This window comes from Diabrotica undecimpunctata, chromosome 9 (genome assembly GCF_040954645.1).
Source record: "Diabrotica undecimpunctata isolate CICGRU chromosome 9, icDiaUnde3, whole genome shotgun sequence".
Taxonomy (NCBI): domain Eukaryota; kingdom Metazoa; phylum Arthropoda; class Insecta; order Coleoptera; family Chrysomelidae; genus Diabrotica; species Diabrotica undecimpunctata.
This window is the reverse complement of record NC_092811.1, coordinates 4394705-4407178: the sequence shown is the minus strand read 5'-3', so window position 1 is coordinate 4407178 and position 12474 is coordinate 4394705. Positions and strand designations below refer to the sequence as shown.

Here is a 12474-nt window from a genome sequence, read left to right as displayed (position 1 = left end):
GTAGAAAAAAAAACGTAATAGAAAAGTAAATTGTTGAATAATGTTAACTGGGTGCAAATAATCAGCGGACGGAATTTTAGCTCAGAGAAATAAGCAAAAATAGTTAAGGGCTGTGATGAGGTTTTTAGATATTAATAATTACAGGTTGAAAAAGGCACACGTTTGGTTTATTCGCTTACCGGTAAAAACTTATCTAAAAAATCACCAAAGTACCTATCAGAAATTACAATTTTTTCATTACTCTACAAAATTACCGTATACGAGGGTGGATTGATATAAAACTAGCCTTTTGAGAAAAAACAAGTTTTTTGGAATTAAATCGATTCATTTCTTAACATAGTCCCCTTTTAGCTCGATACACTTAATAAGACGATGTTCCAATTTCTTTATCCCATTCGAATAGTACTTTTGCTCGAGCTCTTCAAAATAGGCCGAAGTTTCAGCGACGACTTCATCATTTGATGCGAAACGGCGTCCTCGGAGCAATTTTTTTAGGTTTGGAAACAGGAAAAAATCGCTGGCGGCAAGTTCTGGGGAATACGGTGGGTGTTCAACCAATTCATAGCCCAATTCGTGTAATTTTGCCATGGCGACGGCCGATCGGTGAGCCGGTGCACCATTGATTGTTTTTCCTTTTTCCAAGTAGTCGATATGGATGATGTTCTTCGCATTCCAGAAAACAGTCGCCATCACTTTGCAGGCCGAATGTGCACTCTTTGTCTTCTTCGGCGGCCCTTCGCCGCGTTTGCGCCACTGTTTCGACTTTTCTTTGGTTTCCGGTGTGTAATAATGCACCCAGGTTTCACCAACGGTGATAAATCGGCGAAAAAATCCTTCGGATCGCGCCGTATCATTGCCAACAGCGTGTCCGAAGTGGTCACACGTTTTTACATTTGATCGATTGTCAGCAAACGCGGTACCCATCGCGCGGATAGCTTTTTTATGTCCAAATGATGGTGAATGATGTGTACGCGTTCGTAAGAAATGTTTAGGACCTCTATTAACTCACGGAGCTTAATTCTACGATCTGCCATAATCATGTCATGGACACTGTTGATCATTTCCGGCGTGGTGACTTCATTTGGCCTCCCGGGACGCTCATCATCAAAAATACTCGTACGACCACGAACAAATTCAGCTTTCCAAAATTTTACTATTACTAACGAAGGTACAACCTCACCATAAACTTAGTCCATGTCGGCTTTGATTTGCACATTCGTTTTACCCTTTTTGTGGAGGAATTTAATCACCGAACGATACTCGACTTTTTTCATTTCTCCGAAAACACAAAATTTGCTTGCTTTTGACGGCTGTCAAAACCAAACTAATTATTTTTAAAACTTAAAATTTTGACAGACGTCATGTCATGAATGGCAAATGTCAACACCGAAACCAATTCGATATCAAGTAGCGCCATCTATCAAAGGCTAGTTTAATATCAATCTATTCTCGTATGCAGGGTGAGTTTTTAGTGCAACATCGTGATAATTCGTGGTGATAATTCCATTGTGGTACAAGATATCCAAAAAAAAACTTATTTAGAAAAAATGTAGGCAATGATATTCTCCATGCTTAATGATTAATAACTACAGCAAACATATAATTTTTTAAATGGGACACCCGATACATGTTTTCAAATTTGTATTTCTCTCATAAGTTATGACCATTTTTATTTCGAAATCCCTATTAAATCAACATATGTAATGCATAAACAATTATTTATTTTATATAATCAAGTAAACAATATATTGTAGTTTTTAAATTAAGTTTAATTGAAGTCATTGACTAAAATTTGTATTCAGAGTGAACTACAAAACAAAATTACGATTTTTTCAATGTTTTTTTAAATGGGTCACCCTGTATTTTATTTTTTAGAAATATGACGAAAAAACTGGGCGATAGATGGCTTAAATTTTGTTTTAAGTGCTTTGTTTTGTGCCCCATTTTTGATTTGTAACTGTTAATAACTAAAAACACCCACCTAATTCACGGCAGAAATTGTTTTGAGTATAATGCGATTCTAGTACAAAAGATTTTTGTTCTAAAGATCAAAAATACTTATTTCTCTGAGCTTTTTTTCCAACAACGTATTTAATATGAATTTTTCCCATTAGGCAATAATCCTCGTCAATACAATAACCAACGCTACAACGAGCGTCAGTCGTACCAAGCCCCACAAGCCAACATGTACCACACGATCCCGGCTCAGTACATGGTGCAGTCGCAGCCCGCCGACGGCATGCAGTCAATCATGAACCACAAATTCTTTCAGAGTCGAGGATTACCCGGCGCGACCAACCCTTGCGCATACCAGTCGATGGGCCAGGGCCAGCCCACCCCCGCCTACAATCAGTTCCCAGCTGGGGTGCCTTACTATCAGTACACGCAACCCCCCACTGCCGCCGTACAGCAGTAAATGCCACCTCTAATCAGTTCGTTTTCTTTTTTGTTGTTTAAATTTTTATAACTTACTATCGATTCATATTGGCTAGTGTGAGGAGAGATCTGATAGTCACAAACGTGAATAAATTTTTTGACGCTAATTAATTTGAAAATAGTAGATAATGACAAACATTTTGCATTAAATGGCTTTTAAGTGCAGTTCTATGTTGATACAACAACGAATTTATGTAAATATAAATTTATGCATGTTTGGAGTACGAACTGTCCTAATATGATCATGTCGGAACACTCCTTTGGCTCCAATATTTCACTTGCAATATATCAATGTTCAACAAACTATAATCTATGTGGGAAGTCTCTATACAATCGTATTTATATATTTTCACATTTTCCATGATTTAACTAGAACTTACCACACTACAAAAGTTTCATCATATCTTCATCCATTTATGACTATTTATAAGAAGAATTTAACTTTTAAACTAAATATTTATATAAGAACATAAACCAACAAAACTCACTTCAGTTACATATTTATTTATTCGACTGATCTGAGTTTTGATTATCATTGAATGTCATCGATTTCGACATGGTTGTATTTCAAATTTTTCAGTGTTCTAGTTCTATTGTTCCCTTGAAACCCTCGAAGAGGCTCTCCGTCTAGCTGTTTGTTTGCTGCTACGGTAACGACATTATGCCTTCTCCCCGCTGATGTTGGCCGTTCAGCTGTCGGTGTTATTATTATTAAGGATTGGAATTCACCAATATCAGACCAATAACAACTGCTTCGACTATCATATATATTTATTTTTATTTATTAAATTTCGTACAATATTACTAAAGCACTGATTTGTATACTAAAACTTTGTTTTTTCTCCATGTACAGTTCGGCAAGTGAAAACTGGCTACTCAGTGAAGTTTTTATAGAAAATATATGGTAAACGAAATAAATTTTTCGAGCAATGTCTATATGTACTGTTATCGAGATTATTCTACCATAAGGAAACAATAATTTGAAGAATTGTTAGTTGTGATTGATATATAATTTACCATAAATAAATTCAACTCTTTAAATCACAAAAAGCTTCATAAAATCAGTATTTTACATGTTGTCACTCAAATCAATTACAATTGAATAAAAAAATTTCATCCATCTCAAATCAAACAATCTTCACTTAAAAATTACTTCAACAAATACATTTTTTGCAAGCTAAATTTGCCGACAAGAACGCATCGGTTACTCGTGTGACCATATTTTGAAGTTGCCATATCTTGTTCCAAAAATTGCCAAATTTTCAATTGGATTTAGATCTGGTTGACGAGGTGCAAGTTGCTTGGGTTAAAATCATCTTCAACATCTTCTGCGATATCTCCTAAATCATAGTTCTGATCACAAACATCTTCAACAGATTTAGTATTTTTTGCACTATCTTGTAAGTCAATTAATTTTGGTCAAAACTTGTATCGAATAATTTGTTTTGGCAAAAAACCATCTTCGATTGGTAAGGACTTCATGCAAATACTTTTGTCCATTCTTGCATGGCTCAAATTGATAAAAAACTCATCAGATAGAGCTGTGACATTCTTGAATGTGAAGCTGACATATTATAGCTTAATAATTGTCCAATTTTCAATTGGATTTAGATCTGGGAGATGAGGTGGAAGTCTTCGTGTTAAATCATAGCTCTGATCACAAATATCTTTAACATAATCAGTATCTTCTTGCATCAAATTTTTTTTTTTTGACAAAAAACCATCTTCAATTGGAAAGGACTTTATGTAAATATTTTTGTCTATTGTTGCACAATTCAAATTGATCAAAAAAGTCATCAGATAATGCTGTGACACCATTGAATCTGAATCTGACTTATTTTACTCAAAAACTGTCCAATTTTCAATTGGAATTAGATCTGGGTGACAAGGTGGAAGTCCTATCATGGTAAAAATTTACAACTGACAATTATTTGTCAAGTGCTGAACTCGCTTGTTAGTTATTTAATAATAAATGATACAAATCAATAATTAAAATAAAAAATATTGATTCGCCAGTTAATCTTACATTTATACGACGAAAAGATGATAAAAATACTCTTTTATGTTTTATTCGAATATGTAAAAGTTGCTAAATGCAAAATGGCGATAATCGCACCAGTTTATGACACCACTACCAGTGGCGTAACAATAAATATTAATTTACATTCAGTGATTCGTTTTCAAGGTTTATATTTTTTATGTATATACTGAATAATAGTTAGTTTACAATATGTAGGTCTGGTATCGATGAAATCCACAAAATTAGTATTTACTCAGTGTGAGTTATTAGCTATTAGTAAACAGTAATGGTCTGTATGCTGTTGAAATGCACGAAACATATAGAAGGGGAGTTTTGGGCTTATTTCGTTATAGTATTTTATACATAATGATGCTGTTTGAATGTATCATATACCGAACTAGTTGATATAAAGAAAATACTTAAAAAATTTAAGAGTTAAATAGTTGAAAAGCAGTCAAAACTTTATATTTCTGTATTAAATAAGATTTGTGATATTACTTATTCCTAGGGACAGTACAATTCCACTAGTTACTATAATTCCGGGAATAGTAGAATCGAAAAGAAGAAAAGAGATGTGTTTTAGTTTTACACGTTCGCTACAGGGTATAAGAAGATTTATGTTTTACGTTACGTTTACGCTGTGATCATTAGCCGAATAAATACGTTCGAAGCGACAAAGATTCATTTCTATGTAATAATTTCTGCCAATATAGAAGATACGTATCAATCAACGAAAATAAACACACTGAGCAACAAAAGAATATTAAAAAATCCTTAGAAATGCATAGATTCGATACAGAACATCAATATTGTTCATTATGTCATAGGTTTAGGTATTTTTTTTCATTACGCTACATAGAATTCACTACGCCACAGCTCTAGATAATTTTTTCAAGCAACAGTTTCAGGCATTTTTCATTCCACAGTAGTTCTAAATCATTTTTTCATTACGGAACAGTTATAGTGTATTTTTTCCTCGAGTTTTAATTACGCTACAATTGTAGAGATTTGTTCATTACGTTATTTTTGCCAAAATCTTTTTATTACGCTAGTGTTCAGGATTATTTTCGTACCTTATATGGTTGAGTATTATTTTCATCACCTTACAAGAAGTTTTTCGTTATTGAACAATGTTGAGCATTTTTTTCCATTACGCTACATTTTAAGGAATGTTTCATTACGCTATTATGGGAATTTTTATTACGCTGTTGGAAATGAAAAATTTTCATTACGGTATGGATTTAGGTAGTTTTTTCATTACACTATAGAAAATTACAAACTATGCTACAGAAAATTACTTTACAGGGTGACCGTAATATTTTTCACTACCTACAGTTGTAGATAATTATCTCAAGCAACAGTTTTAAGCATTTTTCGGTCGCCTACATACAGTTATAGGTAATTTTTTCGTTAGGGTACAGTTTCGAGTTGTAATTACGCTACAATTGTAGGAAATTGTTCATTACGTTACAGTTTTCGCCTAAATATTTTCATTACGCTAGTGTTTGGGATTATTTTCTCTTACCTTACATGATTGAGTATTGTTTTCATCATCCTACGGGTAGTTTTTCGTTATTGAACAATGTTGAGGATTTTTTTTTCCATTACGCTACACTTTAAAGAATTTTTCATTACGTTATTATTATGGAAATTTTTTTATTACGCTGTTGGAAATGAAAAATTTTCATTACGGTAGGATTTTATGTAGTTTCTTGCATTTATCTTCAGTTTCTGGCAATTTTTTCATTACATGTGCGGTTTTTTCCAAAGTTTTAGTTTCAATACAGTTGCAGCAGATTTTTTTTGTCCTACAGTGTTACAGTATTTATTTTCCACTACGCTACACAGTTTTGAAGATTGTTTTTTTCATGCTACAGTGAATTTTTTTATTAAGCAACAATTTTACTGATTTTTTCATTCGCTTACGGTTTTGTGGCAACTTTTTCATTGCGTTATAATTCCGGGGAACTTTTCCATTACATTACAGTTTTGTGTTTTTTTTAGTTACAGAAAATCTGGGGTTTTAAGAATTTTTTTCATTACGTTACAATTTTTTAAGCATTTTCCCCCAAAGTTTTAGTGACAAATCAGTCAAAATAGTTTTAATAGATATTTTCGGTCGGTAATTTATACTTTTGAGAAAAAAATGGCAAGTTTATCACATTTTGTCTTCAAATGTCTTCAGTTTCGTTTCTTTTCGATGTTTTCATCTGTGTTTAAATTTGACACTGCATTTGACGTAATAGGTTGATGGAGCAACGATGCAACTTGCTGTAGTGGTGCAATTTTAGCGTTTTCGACAAATACTCAAAAAGTCGTTAGTTCAATTCGTCACTGAGCTACTTTTTTAAGGCCCAAATTGAGCCTTTTTTTTCTTTTATTTTTTGCCTCCAGCCTTGCTCGTCTGTGGCTAATCTTCTCCATACAAGGACTCCTAAAAGGGCTTGTGCGTCGCTGTTTACTGTCTTCTCAGCGCTTTCTTGGCTTTCCAACCGCTCTCTTTCCCTGCATTCTAGCATTCAGTGCTCTTTTTGATAGCCTATCCTCTCCCATTCCTATCACATGACCGGCCCATTGCAATCTTTGTATTCTAATGAAGTCTGACAGTGGTGCTTCCTTATAAAGTTGATAAAGCTCGTTGTTGAATCGACTTCTGAAGATTCTGTTTTTCCTCATTGGTCCTAGTATTCTCCTCAATGCTTTCCTTTCGAATGTGTCGAATTTGCTTTTGGATGTTTCTTTCAGTACCCATGCTTCACTGCCATAGCATGCTATTGGCCGAATTAGGGTTTTATAGATTCTCATCTTTGTATTTCGGTGGACATTTTTAGACCGAAATATATGGGAGAGGGCCAAATAAGCTCTGTTTGCCTGCGTTATTCTATATATATTTCTACTCCTAGGTATATAAACTTTCCAACCGTTTCAATGTCATCTTCATGTATAATGTTCTGTGGGAATATATTTCTTCTCGTCTTTATCATTATTTTTGTTTTTTCTGTGTTCATTTCCTGTGCTCCTGTTGAGTTTCCTGTGCTCCTGTTGAGTTTCCTGTGCTCCTGTTGAGTTTCCTGTGCTCCTGTTGAGTTTCCTGTGCTTCTGTTGAGTTTCCTATGCTCTTGTGCTCCTGTTGAGTTTCCTCTGCTCCTGTTGAGTGTTTTTCTGCTCGATGTTGTCATTTGGGTTTCAATTTGATATGGCATTTGACGTAATAAGTTCATGGAGCAATGATGCAACTTGCTGTAGTGGTGCAATTTAGCGTTTTTGACAAATAATCCAAAATTGATTAGTTCAATTCGTCACTCAGCTACTCTTTTTTTGTTTGAAAACACAATTCGTAGAAAAAATATAGTACACAATTTGTTAAAAAAGCTATATTGCGTCAGTTGTACACCAAACATTTTCTAGGAAGAATTTCTTAAACAAAAATAAAAAAAATTACTTTATGCAGATCGACTCAGATGATTTTTGGGTTATAAGACGCAATCGCTGGTGTTAAACATGTTTATTCCGTTAATTTTAAAATGCAAATTTAACATTAAAACTGTTCAAACAAATTGTTCTCTAGTGGAAAAAATTACTTCGACAAAATATTATACGAAACTTTTAAATCTATGTATTATTTCGAAAGGAATTTTTGATAGCTTCGTTTTCTTAGTAGGTTTGGTAGCGTTGAGGTTGGCGTATCCTCTGTAGCTTTGTCGCTCGAAGGTAAACAGCTAATTCAAAGTATATTAAAGACTTAGACCGAAATTACAAAGATTTTATTGTCCCAGAATGTTGAATATAAATATTTTTTATTTATTTGAAGAAAATTTATGTTTGTGGTATATAAAACGAGCAGTCATTCCGTATCAAATGGGGTAAATATTCGCAAAATGGTTGGATTAATTGAAGAGTTAATTTTGTCGAGCTCGAATATGTGTAATTTGACGAGGAATGGCTGCGACTAAGAAAAAAAAAGTTGCATAAGTTGCAGTAGCTTTTGAAGTATGGATGTTTGACTGTATCGATCAGCCGGAGTGAGAGTTATTAAAGATTTTTTAAAGAGTAAGCGGTGGGTGCTAGTGACTGAATAATAATCTTTTTGATTTTTATATTACGGATCTTGACATGACTGCATCTTGTGTCGTGTAAATATTTGTAGTATTAAGTATTTAACTCGTTCGTCGTTTAGCGTGGTGCTGATAGAAAAGCGCGCACGTCCATCTGTGATATTTTAGCGGTAGCAAAAGAATAAGATTAACTTTTCCGAATCGGGAGAAGCGCCCAGAAGATTTTAAAAATATATGTTGGCGTCTGATGCACTCTAAGCCACCTAGTGGCGTAGAATCTAAACGTCAGGGATGTTCTATACGTTGAATATTTGTCTCTGTTCTTGATTTAACGTCGAAAGGGGTGAAGGTTCTTCTATAGCTCCGTTTGCTGCATGTTCAATGCCGTACACGATACAAAAATAAAACAATGTATGTTTACATTGGACGGAATGTGATATTTTCTAATTAAGACTGAAATAACTATATTTTTTTTATACTGACCGACCGTGTTGTTGATTATTCGGTCAATATGGAATCCTCAAACCTAACCATTGTTTCGTAGGTGGTATAGTTTTGTTCGTTTAGAAAAACAAAAATACAAAATAGAAGAGCGATTCTCTAAAATCGGGAAATGCGTGCAGAAGTACTAAAAGGAAAAGATGCACAAACGAAAGTTATTTCATTATTCTAACGATGTTATCAAAGTTGCGCCATTGCATAGTAACGATCGACGATTTTATATAAGATTTTTGATATTTTTTTAATTTTTTCAGTACCTAAATGAAATATATTCTGGAATGTAAAAATCTCGAAAAACGTACCTAGTAATTATTAGGTCCCGACCAGAACTGCTTTCAAATCGAATGTTATTTATCGAGATGTGCGAGTTTTGGTCATTAGTAAATAGTATATAAATAAGTAGGACCACAGCAGATTGAATAAATACGTTTACCTTGTTCGTTTTACGTCAAATGGCAAATATGTGTCGACAAGTCACAAAAAAATACCATAACAGTCTCCATTTTGAATTACTTATAACTTTACGCTTTCGCTCATTATGAGATCTTTCTCTCACTCTGTAAATTTTTCCTAAAGTTACTTGTACGGTCTCTTTATTTTTGAAAAATTCCTCCCTGTGTCAGACTCTCTCTCCTCTTCTCCAAAAATATCTCTCTCCAAAAATTCTCTCCCATATCTTCTTTCCTGCTCTTCACTCCTCTTTCTTTACGCCATGAGGGAAAATTCTCTCACACGTGGAAAAAGATGGAAAATAACTAAAAAAAAAACTGTCGAACGGTTATTTCTTCTAAAGCTGCTACATTTTTCTGCTATGCTCTCGTTTCACATCCAATCTTCCCCCTCTCCTTTTCTCCATAACCCCAGTCTTTCTATATGACAGAATTCGCTCCTTATGAGATCTTTCTCTCGCTCTGTAAATTTTTCCTAAAGTTACTTATACAGTCTCTTTACTTTTGAAATATTTCTCCCTGTGTGAGACTATGTCTCTCTTTCCTTGTCGTCGCTCCTCTTCTCCATGTATATCTCTTCCCCCCATGTATATTTTTCTACCAATTTATCTCCCTCCCCGCCCTTTACGCCACGCTGGAGAATTTTTCTGCTATGCCCTCGTTCCATATCGAATCCTCGCCTTTTTTCATGACCCCCTTGTCTTTTCTATGTGGTAGAATTCACTCCTATTGAGACCTTTCTCTGTCTCTGTAAATTTTTTCCCAAAGTTACCCGTGGAATCTCTTTTTATTTGTGAAAAATTCCTCCCTCTGTGACACTCCATCTCTCTTTCCTTGTCGTCACTCCTCTTCTCCATGTATATCTCTTCCCCCCCCCCCCATGTATATTTTTCTACCAATTTATCTCTCTTTCCCGCTCTTTACGCCATGCTGGAGAATTGTCTCATACGTGGGAAAAGATGGAAATAGAGAAAAACTGTCAAATGGTTATTTCTTCTGAAGCAGCGAAATTTTTCGTTCCATATCGAATCCTTGTCTTTTTTCATTACCCCCTTGTCTTTTCTATGTGGGAGAATTCACTCCTACTGAGACATTTTTCTGTCTCTGTAAATTTTTTCCCACAGTTACCCGTGTAATCTCTTTTTATTTGTGAAAAATTCCTCCCTCTCTTTCCTTGTTGACACTCCTCTTCTCCATGTATATCTCATCTCTTCTCTCCCATATCTTTTTCTACCAATTTATCTCTCTTTTCCGCTCTTAACGCCATGCTGGAGAATTGTCTCATACGTGGGAAAAGATGAAAACAGAGAAAAACTGTTGTCAAACGGTTATTTCTTCTGAAGCAGCGAAATTTTTCGTTCCATATCGAATCCTCGCCTTTTTCATTACCCCCTTGTCTTTTCTATGTGGGAGAATTCACTTTTCGTGTAAAAATACTTCTGCAGTCTTTTCTGTCATCGCCCTTCTCTTTTTTTCTTTATTTGTATCCCTTCCCCGCTCTCTCATCCCTTATCGGTTTCTCCTATTGATCTCCTTCTTCCACGCTCACCACGCCCCTATTTTTTTTTCCAAATTTGGGAGAAATCTCTCACACGTTGGAAAAAAACGGTTACAAAGAGAGAGAATAACCATAAACGGTCGCCATTTCGAATAACTTGTAATGTTCAACGTTTATTTCTCCTGGAACGGCAAAATTTATCTGCTATGCCCTTGTTCCACATCCAGTCTTTACTGTTCTTTATCCAATTGTCTTCATGAAGTCTCTTTAGCTCACCAGAGATATCTTTTCTCTGTCCCTCCACTGTTCTTTTCTCCCCCTTTCCTTTTCTCATTACCCTATCTCTTGCTATGTGGGAGAAATCACTCCATGTGGGACCTCCCTGTTAATTTTTCCCAAAGATATTGTCACAATATCTTCTTATTTGTGAGAAATTTCTCTTTGTGATTACACTGTCTCGCTTTCACTTTATCTCTCGTGCTCTAACCTTTTTTTTCATTTATGTCACTTGCCGTGTGAGAGAATTGTTTCACACAAGGGACCAAACGGAAACAAAGAGAAAAAGTCTCTCTCCTTCCACCCTTCCACTCTTATATCTTCCAACTTCTATGAAATCTTAATATACTTTTGAGGAAATTCTCTTTGTTAGACTTCCTCTACGAAACATTTTCGACAGTAAAAAATTCCGTCACTTTTTTTCTCATTTTATTTTGTCTCTTCGTTCCCATCTCTCCCATTTCCTCCTGTTTCTATTCTTCCTCTCTTTGTCGGAGAATTACTTCTATATGAAGCTCTTCTACCCGCAGAGCTACTATCAATGTGGTTAAATGGTCTACATTTTGAATAACCTCAACTAAAACCCCCATTTTCACACCTACTTTTCTTTTTATAACCTAACCTAACCTAACCACTTCTCTTTTCCTTCTTTTGAAATCCAGTCTCGATTTTTTCTATCCAGCTTTTTTTAATCATCCTTTTTCTGTATCTTTAAAAGTTACTAATAAGGAATTTATGTACTCTTCCTTCATTCCGTGTACATGGTTTTGTCGTGTGAGTTGCTTGGTTGCAGCTGCATTATTTGCAGTAATCACAAAAAATAGATCCGTCATTTGCCATTTGATTTGAACAGAACAGAGAAATTTAACGCCTTAAAAAGGAAACTTTTACTGAGAGATGCATAAGCTGCATCTTACGTTGTATTTTGTTTCAGTGGACAGCTACACAGTATTTTTACAATTATACAGTCCTTGTAGGGTAGGAATTGTTTTTTTTTTGTGCGGACGGTTGCGTTCAACTTGTTAGGAACAGTTCCTACTTTGCCAGGACCGTGTCTTATCGCATAAGATACGTTACTATTAGAGTAGAAGTTCAAAAATAGTAGTTTATCTGATTATAATACTCGTGATATATTTAATAAAGATTAAATAAGTTCCAGTCTGCTGGGGTAATAATAAACCCAAGAAATTTCTTAGTTACGTGGCCCTCGCATATTGAAAACTCTCTAAACTATATAAT

At 34.8% G+C, this 12474-nt stretch overlaps 1 protein-coding gene across 4 annotated transcripts in view; it reads left to right on the top strand.

Annotated features, from left to right (window-relative positions):
• LOC140449413 (uncharacterized) overlaps positions 1-11115 on the top strand; it is a 37860-nt gene extending 26745 nt beyond the window's left edge. For all 4 annotated transcript variants that reach the window (XM_072542576.1, XM_072542575.1, XM_072542577.1 and 1 more), the window contains exon 9: positions 2115-11115. In XM_072542576.1, the coding sequence (XP_072398677.1) occupies positions 2115-2416 (302 nt within the window). In that variant the 3' untranslated portion in view covers positions 2417-11115. The remainder of the gene's footprint in view (positions 1-2114) is intronic.
• The last annotated feature ends 1359 nt before the right edge of the window (positions 11116-12474 follow it).